Below are 12195 nucleotides of genomic sequence, written 5' to 3' on the forward strand. Positions count from 1 at the left end.
GTTGGGATCCTGTAGATGTCACCGGTGAGAGGGTGGGTTGGGATACTGTAGATGTCACTGGTGAGGGGGTGGGTTGGGATACTGTAGATGTCACTGGTGAGAGGGTGGGTTGGGATACTGTAGATGTCACTGGTGAGGGAGTAGGTTGGGATACTGTAGATGTCACTGGTGAGGGGGTGGGTTGGGATACTGTAGATGTCACTGGTGAGAGGGTGGGTTGGGATACTGTAGATGTCACTGGTGAGGGGGTGGGTTGGGATACTGTAGATGTGACTGGTGAGGGGGGTGGGTTGGGATACTGTAGATGTCACTGGTGAGGGGGTGGGTTGGGATAATGTAGATGTCACTGGTGAGGGGGTGGGTTGGGATCCTGTAGATGTCACTGGTGAGGGGGTGGGTTGGGATACTGTAGATGTCAGTGGTGAGGGAGTAGGTTGGGATCCTGTAGATGTCACTGGTGAGAGGGTGGGTTGGGATACTGTAGATGTCACTGGTGAGGGGGTGGGTTGGGATACTGTAGATGTCACTGGTGAGAGGGTGGGTTGGGATACTGTAGATGTCACTGGTGAGGGAGTAGGTTGGGATACTGTAGATGTCACTGGGGGGTAATATAGATGTCACTGGGGGGTAATATAGATGTCACTGGGGGGTAATATAGATGTCACTGTTTGTTATGTGACACATTCCAGACGATAGATTAGGAGACTAATTCTTGGTTCATTTCCTAGTAAACCCAATTGGGCTGGCCAGCCGTTTGTGCATACGAAGTAGGTATGAAGATGGTGTACGAAGATGGCTGCTTCCGCGGTCACACGTGGGTCACCCGGACGTCTAGTGATGACGTCAGGCTGTCACGTGAGCTCCGGTAAGAATGAGTGAGAAGAAGAAGCTGGATGTGGTCCGCGGGTCTGTGCGGGAGTTTCCTGACTTTCCTTCCCCCGGGATCTGCTTCAGGTCAGTGAAGAGCGGGTCCTCTGCGGTGTCACCATTGTGTGGTCCGACCTGAGCCTGTATGGGGTAAAGTTCCTGCACACACGTTATACTGAGGGACCCGAGTCATTCGTGGTGAAGCACCTAATAGTTTGTATATTGTGTGTTGTGTGTGGGAGGTGACTGTTCTTGACTTTGTTCACCTCTCTACAATGTTACCTGGTGCTGGTGGAATTGTCTGGATGGGACAGCAGTTTCACGTGTTAGGGCAGAGCTTCCCAACCAGGGTGCCTCCAGCTGTTGCAAAACTACAACTCCCAGCATGCCCGGACAGCCTTCGGCTGTCCGGGCATGCTGGGAGTTGTAGTTTTGAAACAGCTGGAGGCACCCTGGTTAGGAAGCACTGTGTTAGAATATATATAATCAGGTGACGGTGGATCCACTTATCTGCCCTTGGTCTTCACATGTGCACCATCCCTTCCCTTTAATGTCTGTTTCCTCTGTGTCTTCTGATTCCAGGGACATTACTCCAATTCTTAAAGACCCCGCTTCATTCTCTGCGGCCATCGACCTGTTTGAGAGCTACCTCCGAGAACACTTTCCAAAGATCGATCTCATTGCTGGTAAGAAGCACTATGACCTCTGTCTGCTGTCACCAGGTCCAAAGGTTCATTGAGATTAGTGGAATTGGCTCCTAGTCTCTACCTGAAGACTTAATGATAATGCTTGGCCTGTCTGACATCCGTGGTCACGTGACCCGCTCTTGGATTGAAGAGGTTGTGTCATGAGGACATCTCCTGTCTATGCCCTACATCAGTGATCTCCAAACTCTGGGCCTCGATCTGGTGCAAAACTACAAATTTCAGCATTCCTGGACAAACCGCAACAGCTGGAGGTCCACAATTTGGAGACCACTGCCTTGCATAATAGATTGGGACATACTGCTAGGCCAACTGAGCCAAAGTAGAGGGCCGCTTTGGCAGACTCAAGCCATTTATGTATTACAGCTATTCATGTGAATGGCTGCCATGTAATAGTATATTTTCCCAAAAGTGGCTGTTCCTTCCCCTTTGGAGATTAGGCCTTCAGGAGCCCGATCTGTGGGGATCAACTAAACATCATAATAGATCCATTATGAAAGGGATTGCCTGTAATGGAAAAAACAAAAAAACAAAATCAAGCTCTTTTGCACCCTTTCTTGTCAACCCACCCTCCTCCTTGGGAATAGATAATGAGGGGCATTTATGAAAGTTTGCTTAGGTATGCTATTTTTTAGTTTTTTTTTGTTTTTCACTTCCATTCTGCTTACGTGCGACAAATTTACTATATTGTTAATACATTTTTCGCAGGTAAGCAAAAGCGGGACTTTTTTCTCACCTAAGCTAAAACAATAGTCAGTTTCTGTTAGTTAAGCCAAGGTTCGGCTGGAGTATATTTAGTAGGTTTTTAAAGCCTTAGCGACTTTTTTGCGAATGTCGCGGTTGATAAATTTGTGACTATGGCAAGTCAAAATTGTAAAAACGCTTATGTACGGCAATTTGAAAAAAAAAAATGTTTTTCTTACTCTCGTGGCAGATTGTCGCACGAAAAAAGGCGGTGGCGCAATTGCAAATTTTTTGCGACAACTTTATGCGAAAAAACTCGGGTAAATCAGTTGATAAATGTCTGTCCATGAACTTGTATGTCTTTAACCCCTTAAGGACGCAGGACGTAAATGTACGTCCTGGTGCGGTGGTACTTAACGCACCAGGACATACATTTACGTCCTGTACATAACCGCGGGCATCGGAGCGATGCCCGTGTCATGCGCGGCTGATCCCGGCTGCTGATTGCACCCAGGGACCCGCCAGCAATGGCCGACGCCCGTGATCTCGCGGGCTTCCGCCATTAACCCCTCAGATGCCGGGATCAATACAGATCCCGGCATTTGCGGCAGTACGCAATTTCAATGAATGATCTGATCGCCCGCAGCGCTGCTGCGGGGATCCGATCATTCAGAATGCCGCACGGAGGTCCCCTCACCTTCCGGCTCCCGGCGTCTTCTGCTCTGGTCTGAGATCGAGAAGACCAGAGCAGGAGATGACCGATAATACTGATCTGTTCTATGTCCTATACATAGAACAGATCAGTATTAGCAATCATGGTATTGCTATGAATAGTCTATGGGGACTATTCAAGTGTAAAAAAATAAAAATAAAAAAATAAAAAGTCAAATTAAAAGTAAAAAAAAAAGGGAAAAATCCCCTCCCCCAATAAAAAAGTAAAACGTCCGTTTTTTCCTATTTTACCCCCAAAAAGCGTAAAAAATTTATTTAATAGACATATTTGGTATCGCCGCGTGCGTAAATGTCCGATCTATTAAAATAAAATGTTAATGATCCCGTACGGTGAACGGCGTGAACGTAAAAAAAAAATCCAAAATTGCTACTTTTTTTATACATTTTATTTAAAAAAATTTATTAAAAGCTTTTTATATGCAAATTTGGTTTTAAAAAAAATGTACAGATCATGGCGCAAAAAATGAGCCCTCATACCGCCGCTTATACGGAAAAATGAAAAAGTTATAGGTCATCAAAATAAAGGGATTATAAACGTACTAATTTGGTTAAAAAGTTTGTGATTTTTTTTTAAGCACAACAATAATATAAAAGTATGTAATAATGGGTATCATTTTAATCGTATTGACCCTCAGAATAAAGGACACACGTCATTTTTACCTTAAATTGTACGGCATGAAAACGAAACCTTCCAAAATTAGCAAAATTGCGTTTTTCTTTTTAATTTCCCCACAAAAAGTGTTTTTTGGTTGCGCCATACATTTTATGATATAGCGAGTGATGTCATTACAAAGGACAACTGGTCGCGCAAAAAACAAGCCCTCATACTAGTCTGTGGATGATAATATAAGAGAGTTATGATTTTTAGAAGGCGAGGAGGAAAAAATGAAAACGTAAAAATTAAATTGTCTGAGTCCTTTAAGGAGTAGTCCAGTGGTGACCCAGTGGTGAACAACTTATCCCCTATCCTAAGGATAGGGGATAAGTTTGAGATCGCGGAGGGTCCTACCGCTGGGGCCCCCTGTGATCTCCTGTACGGAGCCCCGTCAGCCCGTGGGAAGGGGGCATGTCGACCTCCGCACGAAGCGGCGGCCAACACGCCCCTTCAATACAACTCTAGGGCAGAGCCGAAGCGCTGCCTTCGGCAATCTCCGGCTCTGCCATAGAGATGTATTAAGGGGGCGTGTCGGCCGCCACTTCGTGCGGGGGTCGACACCCGCTATCTGGCCGGAGAGCCGGGGCCCCGTACAGAGTGATCGCAGGGGGCCCCAGCGGTTGGACCCCCCACAATCTCAAACTTATCCCCTATCCTTAGGCTAGAATCTGTAGAGAAAAGAAAGGACCGACTGACGGTGCCTCGTGTATTTACCCTCAATAAATCGGGTGGCTTATAGATGGCCGCTCACCTTGAGATCTATGCAAAAAAGCATATCACCCACGATATAATCTGGGTACTGTAGTGCGAGTCGCTGCTATGCCGATGGGTTGCAGGAGGAAACAAGTCGTCCTGGGAGTCAATATTAGAAGTAGAGCAGGAAAAAACCCTCAGGTATGGCGCTGCAGACTCTTGTAGACAGATGAGGCGGATGCCAAAGGTAATAGGAAAGTCCTCAGCAGGACATTTTATTTAAAAAAAACAATAAAATGGACAAGATTACGCGTTTCGGGAGGATCCCTCCCTTCCTCAGATCAGGATAAGGACAGTACAACAATAGCAGGTTTATATAGCCCAATAATGGGCGCCAAAAACACATGGGAGGAGTAACAATCCAAACTTGAAAATCAAAGTACAGGAACAGAAACAGCACTTACATATAATATACAGTATGAATATACATTAGGAAGCAGTACAATTACAAATTGTGGTAATATAAGGTCAGGTTATGTGTTGGACCATGACTAGCAACTGCTGGAGAACCGCAGTGGGCCGGAAGCTGTCAGCCGCAGCATGTGAACAGTGTAAACAAGGCACTTCCTGTGTGAGAAGCACGTCAATAGCAGTGAGCTCTGAAGCCGGGCTGGTTGCCCTGGACGCGTTGCTATGCTAGGAGGTCACATGGTCAGCCCTCTACCAATCAGCTGTGAATGTGGTTTCTCCTTACTTGTGAAGGCTGTGAGGATCGTACTGGCAGAGGACACTGACAGGCTCCTATTCAGTGTAAGCTGTGCGATTATTATCTATATGCAAATAGTGCTGGGGATACTGGCAGCCTGGTCAGTGTGGGCTGTGAGCACTGTGTATATAAGGATCATGCTGTCAGGGGATACTGACAGTCTCTTAGACACTTCAGGCTATGTGAATCCAGGGCAACCAGCCCGGCTTCAGAGCTCACTGCTATTGACGTGCTTCTCACACAGGAAGTGCCTTGGTTACACTGTTCACATGCTGCGGCTGACAGCTTCCGCCCCGCTGCGATTCTCCAGCAGTTGCTAGTCATGGTCCAACACATAACCTGACCTTATATTACCACAATTTGTAATTGTATTGCTTCCTAATGTATATTCATACTGTATATTATATGTAAGTGCTGTTTCTGTTCCTGTACTTTGATTTTCAAGTTTGGATTGTTACTCCTCCCATGTGTTTTTGGCGCCCATTATTGGGCTATATAAACCTGCTATTGTTGTACTGTCCTTATCCTGATCTGAAGAAGGGAGGGATCCTCCCGAAACACGTAATCTTGTCCATTTCATTGTTTTTTTAAATAAAATGTCCTGCTGAGGACTTTCCTATTACCTTTGGCATCCGCCTCATCTGTCTACAAGAGTCTGCAGCGCCATACCTGAGGGTTTTTTCCTGCTCTACTTCTAATATCCTTAGGATAGGGGATACGTTTTTCAACACTGGACTACCCCTTTAAGGCCAAAATGGGCTGAGTCCTTAAGGGGTTAAAGAGTAGCTCCCACCATCCTTTTTATTTATTTATTTTATTTTTTTTCCTATCCCTGCCTATTGGCCATCTATCCCTAACCCCCTCCCTGCCTTAAATTTTTTTTAACTACATTAAAAATGCCTTTTTGTCTGCCTGGTAGTGTGCTCACTTACCAGTCAGACTTCCACAGCAGGCACAACATCACTGATGCCTGCTGGGGCCGACACTTCCGCCCTTAGTTCATCTATACAGGGTGCCTCCAGCTGTTTCACCACTACAACTCCCAGCTTGCCCTGACATCTATTGGCTGTCAGGGCATGCTGGGAGTTGTAGTGGTGAAACAACTGGAGGCACCCTGTGTTGAAAACAATATTTGTTATGGCCGCAACCCGCTACCCCGAACCCCACATCTCAACCCGCTCTATGAAACCCACCCATCCCCATAACTCACACCCCCTCACGGCTCAGCAGTTGCTAACTTAGTTTAGCTTTCAGGTGCTCCGGTCGGCTGAAAAAGGTGGATACAGTCCTAGGAGAGAGTCTCCAGACCACCGGAACACCTGAAAGCTGAACTAATTTATGCAGGCTAAACAGCAACTGCTGAGCCGAGAAGTTTGTGACTAATTGAATCACTGTAACTTTGCTCATCTCTAATTGGAACTAAACCAAAAAAGTGAGAAAAATGCAAATTGGACATAATGTCACAGCAAACTTCAAAAATGGGCTGGAACAAATTATTGGCACCCTTAACTTAATATTTGGTTGCACACCCTTTGGAAAAAACAACTGGAATCAGTCGCTTCCTATAACCATCAATAAGCTTCTTACACCTCTCAGCCGGAATGTTGGACCACTCTTCCTTTGCAAACTGTTCCAGGTCTCTCTTATTGGAAGGGCGCCTTTTCTCAACAGCAATTTTAAGATCTCTCCACTGGTGTTCAATGGGATTTAGATCTGGACTCATTGCTGGCCACTTCAGAACTATCTAGTGTTTTGTTGGCATCCATTTCTGGGTGCTTTTTGACATATGTTTGGGGGGGGTCATAGTCCTGCTGGAAGACCCAAGATCTTGGACACAAACCCAGCTTTCTGACACTGGGCTGTACAGTGCGACCCAAAATCCCTTGGTAATACTCAGATTTCATGATGCCTTGCACCCATTCAAGGCACCCAGTAGCAGAGGCAGCAAAACAACCCCAAAACATCATTGAACCTCCACCATATTTCACTGTAGGTACTGTGTTCTTCCTCTTCCGTCCATGCCCAGGGAGATTAGCTACAGTGCCATGTGTTGCAAACTTCTTGATAATGTTGTGCACTGTGGACAAAGGCAAATCTAGATCTCTGGAGAGGGACTTGTAACCTTGAGATTGTTCATATTTTTCCACAATTTTGGTTCTCAAGACCTCAGACAGTTCTCTTCTCCTCTTTCTGTTGTCCATGCTTAGTGTGGCACACACACAATGCAAAGACTAAGTGAACTTCTCTCCTTTTTATCCTTTCAGGTGTGATTTTTATATTGCCTACACCTGTTACTTGGCCCAGGTGAGTTTAAAGGAGCATCACATGCTTGAAACAATCTTATTTTCCCACAATTTTGAAAGGGTGCCAATAATTTTGTCCAGCCCATTTTTGGAGTTTCGTGACATTATGTCCACTTTGCTTTTTTCCTCCCTTTTTTGGTTTAGTTCCAATACACACAAAGGGAATAAACATGCGTATAACAAAACATGTTACCGCAGTCCATTTCTGTGGGAAATACTTCATTTTCTTGAAAAATTTCAGGGACACACCTCCTGCACTCCAACTTAAAGGGATTGATCCTATTAGCTAGAGTTTAGCCGCACTTACTGCAGATCTTATTGGTACCATGGCTTCTTACATGGCACTGCCAAGTTCAGCATAGGCTAATGAACAAGCCCCTCATTCCTTTTCTGTGCAGTTAGCACGTTCGTCGGCTGTTGGCCTGCCCCATTACAAAGGGCAATATCAGCTTGTTCAGCCCATAATGGCTCATTGTAATAGGGCCCTAAAGCAAGTTATTAACAGGTGTTCCCTCACTACAGGTCTAGATTCCCGGGGATTTCTCTTTGGTCCAGCTCTAGCACAAAGATTGGGAATCGGCTTTGTGTTGATTAGGAAAAAGGGGAAGTTACCAGGTCCAACCCTTTCTGTGTCTTATTCTCTGGAGTATGGAAAGGTAAGAACGGGGGGGAGATTCCTCAAAACATGTGCAGGGGAAAGTTTACCAGTTGCCCATAGCAACTAATCAGATTGCTTCTTTTATTTTAAAAAATGCCTTTAAAAAAAAAACTACAATCTAGTTGCTCTCGGCAACTGGTCAAGTTTTCCCCTGCACATGTTTAAATCAATCTCCTCCAGTGTACAGGTACACAGTATTAGCAGCACAGCAGTTACAAACCATGCTGGCAGATGGCAAGTGAACCCCAGATGTCTAATGCATTGTGTTGTACTGCTACGGGGGGGGGGGGGGGGGGGGGGCATATCCTATTTTGCTCTAAAGGCAACATTGTTTGTTCTAATTAAATGAGCTAAAGTAAAACTCAAAAAAATATATATATTATATATATAACAATTGACACACTGATTGGGTGGGGTATTATTTTCTTTACTTATACCTGTTTTTGGTCTTCTTAAGGCTGAGATTGAAATTCAGACTGATGCTGTCGACCCTGGACAGAAGGTTGTGATAATTGATGATTTATTGGCGACTGGAGGTAAATATGTTATATTTTCAGATCGTCCCTCACAACAGCACCCGTTAATTCATGTGGTGTTGTCGAATTATCGGTAAGTTATAATTCCGACTTTTCTCGTGCTCTGCAATGTTTGGAAGACAATTCGAGATTGAATGGAGCACTGGCCATGCATGTTTGCTTCTGATTATCCTATTCAGGGGTTTATTGACCTCTGTTCTCTGAGTTGGTGGGGGGAGCCTGCAGTCAGAGCCTTACGGATCAGCTAGGTATACCCTTTCCTGTACGTAGATAAAAGCTTTTAATATTGGGATAACCCCTCCCTGACCCATTATGTACATGGGTTTGATTGTGAAGTGGTCTCAGGAACTGAGCCTGCTCCATACATGGTGGGTGTTGGCTGCTATTGGTAGCAATCTCTTCCATGGTTTCCATGGATATAATCATAGGGTGCCAATCAGTTGTCATGGCAGTCTGTGGCTTTTTGCATGCCCCCATAGTTGCCAATTAATCTCTGCTAGTACAACCTGCTCCATGCAGGTATTGAATTGTATAGGCAATCGCACGATTGCTTATACAGGTTCCCTGTATACAGGGGACTTATCTAAGAAAAATAATCAAAATTGCAGCCTTTTCCTAAAAATCGGATGTTATTGATCCAACACTGCATGTATGTATATTTATTTGTTTGTTTACCCTGTTCACCAATTGCCAGAATTTTTTTTTTGTCCCATCAAAACCCAGAAAAAATCAATGTAAAGTTAAACCAAGGCAAATGTAGCAGAACTGAAATGCCAGGCACAGCCTGTGAACTTGTTTGGTGCTGTTTTGGAAGAAAGCAGCCATCATTTTCTAATTTTATATATCAGCTTTAAAGATTTAAACAGTTCTGTAGTTAAATATTACTTATCCCCTATCCAAAGGATAGGGGATAAGTTATAGACACCCCCACCCCCGATCTCCTGAACTGGTCCCCGGCAGTCTGCTGGAGGGGGGCATGCTGACCCCCGCACAGAGCAGCAGCCGACACGCCCCCTCCATGGGTCGCAATGGCCGCTTCCGGCAGACTGGATAGGGGATAAGTTATCTTTTGCTGCACTACTCCTTTACGGCTCTGATTACATATGAGTTGCAGATTTCATAAAAAAAAAAAAAACATAAAACAAAGTAGCGCAGCGTGCAGTGCTGGTTTGTCTCGCAAAATTACAGACACCAAGAAGGACCCTATCATAGTCAGTGGGAGGCACATTGGTGACAAATCTAGCACCAGACATCCAGCTCCTGCGAGTTTTCCGATTTCATTGTATTCATGGCCTCACAGTTCTGTCTGGGGAAATGACTAAATGCTCATATAGTAACCTCATGTATTTCCTTATTTGCAGGGACAATGGCTGCAGCATGTGACCTACTGCAGAGAAGAAATGCAGATATCCTGGTCTGTCTGGTCATCATAGAGCTCACATCACTAAAAGGGACGGAGAAACTTAAACCTTACCCTTTTCATTCATTGCTGCAGTATGACTAAGGATCAAGAGCGCTGAACAACAGCTCAGACGTTTTTATGCATGTTATTCAAATATGATTTTAGGTTTACAAGGACCTGGAGCTTTCAAAGCAAAAAAATCTCTACACACTGAGAAATAAAAAAGGACAAAACTTAAAAAGGGATCCAGGCATGACCCCAGTGTATTCTGTTAGGTGGAAACATGTGGGGATACCACCAACACTATTGCAAATGGCTAGTAAAATATGCACACTGTGACAGCTATCATAGGTTAACCCCTTAAGGACGCAGGACGTAAATGTACGTCCTGGTGAGGTGGTACTTAACGCACCAGGACGTACATTTACGTCCTAAGCATAACCGCGGGCATTGGAGCGATGCCCGTGTCATGCGCGGCTGATCCCGGCTGCTGATCGCAGCCAGGGACCCGTCGGCAATGGCCGACGCCCGCGATTTCGCGGGCGTCCGCCATTAACCCCTCAGGTGCCGGGATCAATACAGATCCCGGCATCTGCGGCAGTTCGCGATTTAAATGAATGATCGGATCGCCCGCAGCGCTGCTGCGGGGATCCGATCATTCATAACGCCACACGGAGGTCCCCTCTCCTTCCTCAGTATTAGCAATCATGGTATTGCTATGAATAGTCCCCTATGGGGACTATTCAAGTGTAAAAAAAAAATGTAAAAGTAAAAAAAAAGTGAAAAATCCCCTCCCCCAATAAAAAAGTAAAACGTCCGTTTTTTCCTATTTTACCCCCAAAAAGCGTAAAAAACATTTTTTATAGACATATTTGGTATCGCCGCGTGCGTAAATGTCCGAACTATTAAAATAAAATGTTAATGATCCCGTACGGTGAACGGCGTGAACGAAAAAAAATTTAAAAAGTCCAAAATTCCTACTTTTTTAATACATTTTATTAAAAAAAAAATTATAAAAAATGTATTAAAAGTTTTTTATATGCAAATGTGGTATCAAAAAAAAGTACACATCATGGCGCAAAAAATGAGCCCCCATACCGCCACTTATACGGAAAAATAAAAAAGTTAGAGGTCATCAAAATAAAGGGATTATAAACGTACTAATTTTGTACTAAAAAGTTTGTGATTTTTTTTAAGCGCAACAATAATATAAAAGTATATAATAATGGGTATCATTTTAATCGTATTGACCCTCAGAATAAAGAACACATGTAATATTTTCCATAAATTGTACGGCGTGAAAACAAAACCTTCCAAAATTAGCAAAATTGCGTTTTTCGTTTTAATTTCCCCACAAAAATAGTGTTTTTTGGTTGCGCCATACATTTTATGATATAATGAGTGATGTCATTACAAAGGACAACTGGTCGCGCAAAAAACAAGCCCTCATACTAGTCTGTGGATGAAAATATAAAAGAGTTATGATTTTTAGAAGGCGAGGAGGAAAAAATGAAAACGTAAAAATTAAATTGTCTGAGTCCTTAAGGCCAAAATGGGCTGAGTCCTTAAGGGGTTAAAGGGGTACTCCGTTGGAAAACTTTTTTTTTTTTTTTTTTTTAATTAACTGGTGCCAGAAAGTTAAACAGATTTGTAAATTACTTCTATTAAAAAATCTTAATCATTTCAGTACTTTTTAGCAGCTGTTTGCTACAGAAGAAAATCTTTTATTTTTAGAATTTCTTTTTTTGTGTTGTCCACAGTGCTCTCTGCTGACACCTGATGCCCATATCAGGAACTGTCCAGAGCAGGAGAAAATCGCCATGGCAAACCTATGCTACTCTGGACAGTTCCTGACACGGACAGAGGTGTCGGCAGAGAGCACTGTGGACAACACAAAAAAGAAATTCAAAAATTAAAGAACTTCCTCTGTAGCATACAGCTGCTAAAAAGTACTAAAAGGATTAAGATTTTTTTAATAGAAGTAATTTACAAATCTGTTTAACTTTCTGGCACCAGTTCATTTAAAAAAAATAATTCCACCGGAGTACCCCTTTAAAGAGTTGCCCATATATTATATATAACAAATTTAAAGGGGTTGCTCAGAAAAATATTTTTTTGGTTGTTTTTGTTACGAGACTGATAACATACAAAAAAACTGTACTTACCTCCACTGCTCTCCTGTAGTCTTCATTATC

General features: G+C 43.6%; 1 protein-coding gene across 1 annotated transcript; it reads left to right on the forward strand.

The window, feature by feature from the left end:
- Positions 1 to 775: 775 nt before the first annotated feature.
- APRT (adenine phosphoribosyltransferase) lies at positions 776 to 11853 on the forward strand. The gene is made up of 5 exons (XM_056526055.1): positions 776 to 954; positions 1450 to 1553; positions 7927 to 8060; positions 8520 to 8598; positions 9960 to 11853. The coding sequence occupies exons 1-5, from the start codon at positions 872 to 874 to the stop codon at positions 10100 to 10102; spliced, it is 543 nt and encodes a 180-aa protein (XP_056382030.1). The 5' UTR covers positions 776 to 871; the 3' UTR covers positions 10103 to 11853.
- The last annotated feature ends 342 nt before the right edge of the window (positions 11854 to 12195 follow it).

This window comes from Hyla sarda, chromosome 6 (genome assembly GCF_029499605.1).
Source record: "Hyla sarda isolate aHylSar1 chromosome 6, aHylSar1.hap1, whole genome shotgun sequence".
NCBI lineage: Eukaryota > Metazoa > Chordata > Amphibia > Anura > Hylidae > Hyla > Hyla sarda.

Bases quoted from the DNA above. Each gene is read 5' to 3' on its own strand.
- APRT (XM_056526055.1), top strand. From the start codon at position 872: ATGAGTGAGAAGAAGAAGCTGGATGTGGTCCGCGGGTCTGTGCGGGAG. The intron at 1,554-7,926 runs GTAAGAAGCACT...CCCTCACTACAG, and splicing joins AAAGATCGATCTCATTGCTG to GTCTAGATTCCCGGGGATTT. The intron at 8,061-8,519 runs GTAAGAACGGGG...GGTCTTCTTAAG, and splicing joins ATTCTCTGGAGTATGGAAAG to GCTGAGATTGAAATTCAGAC.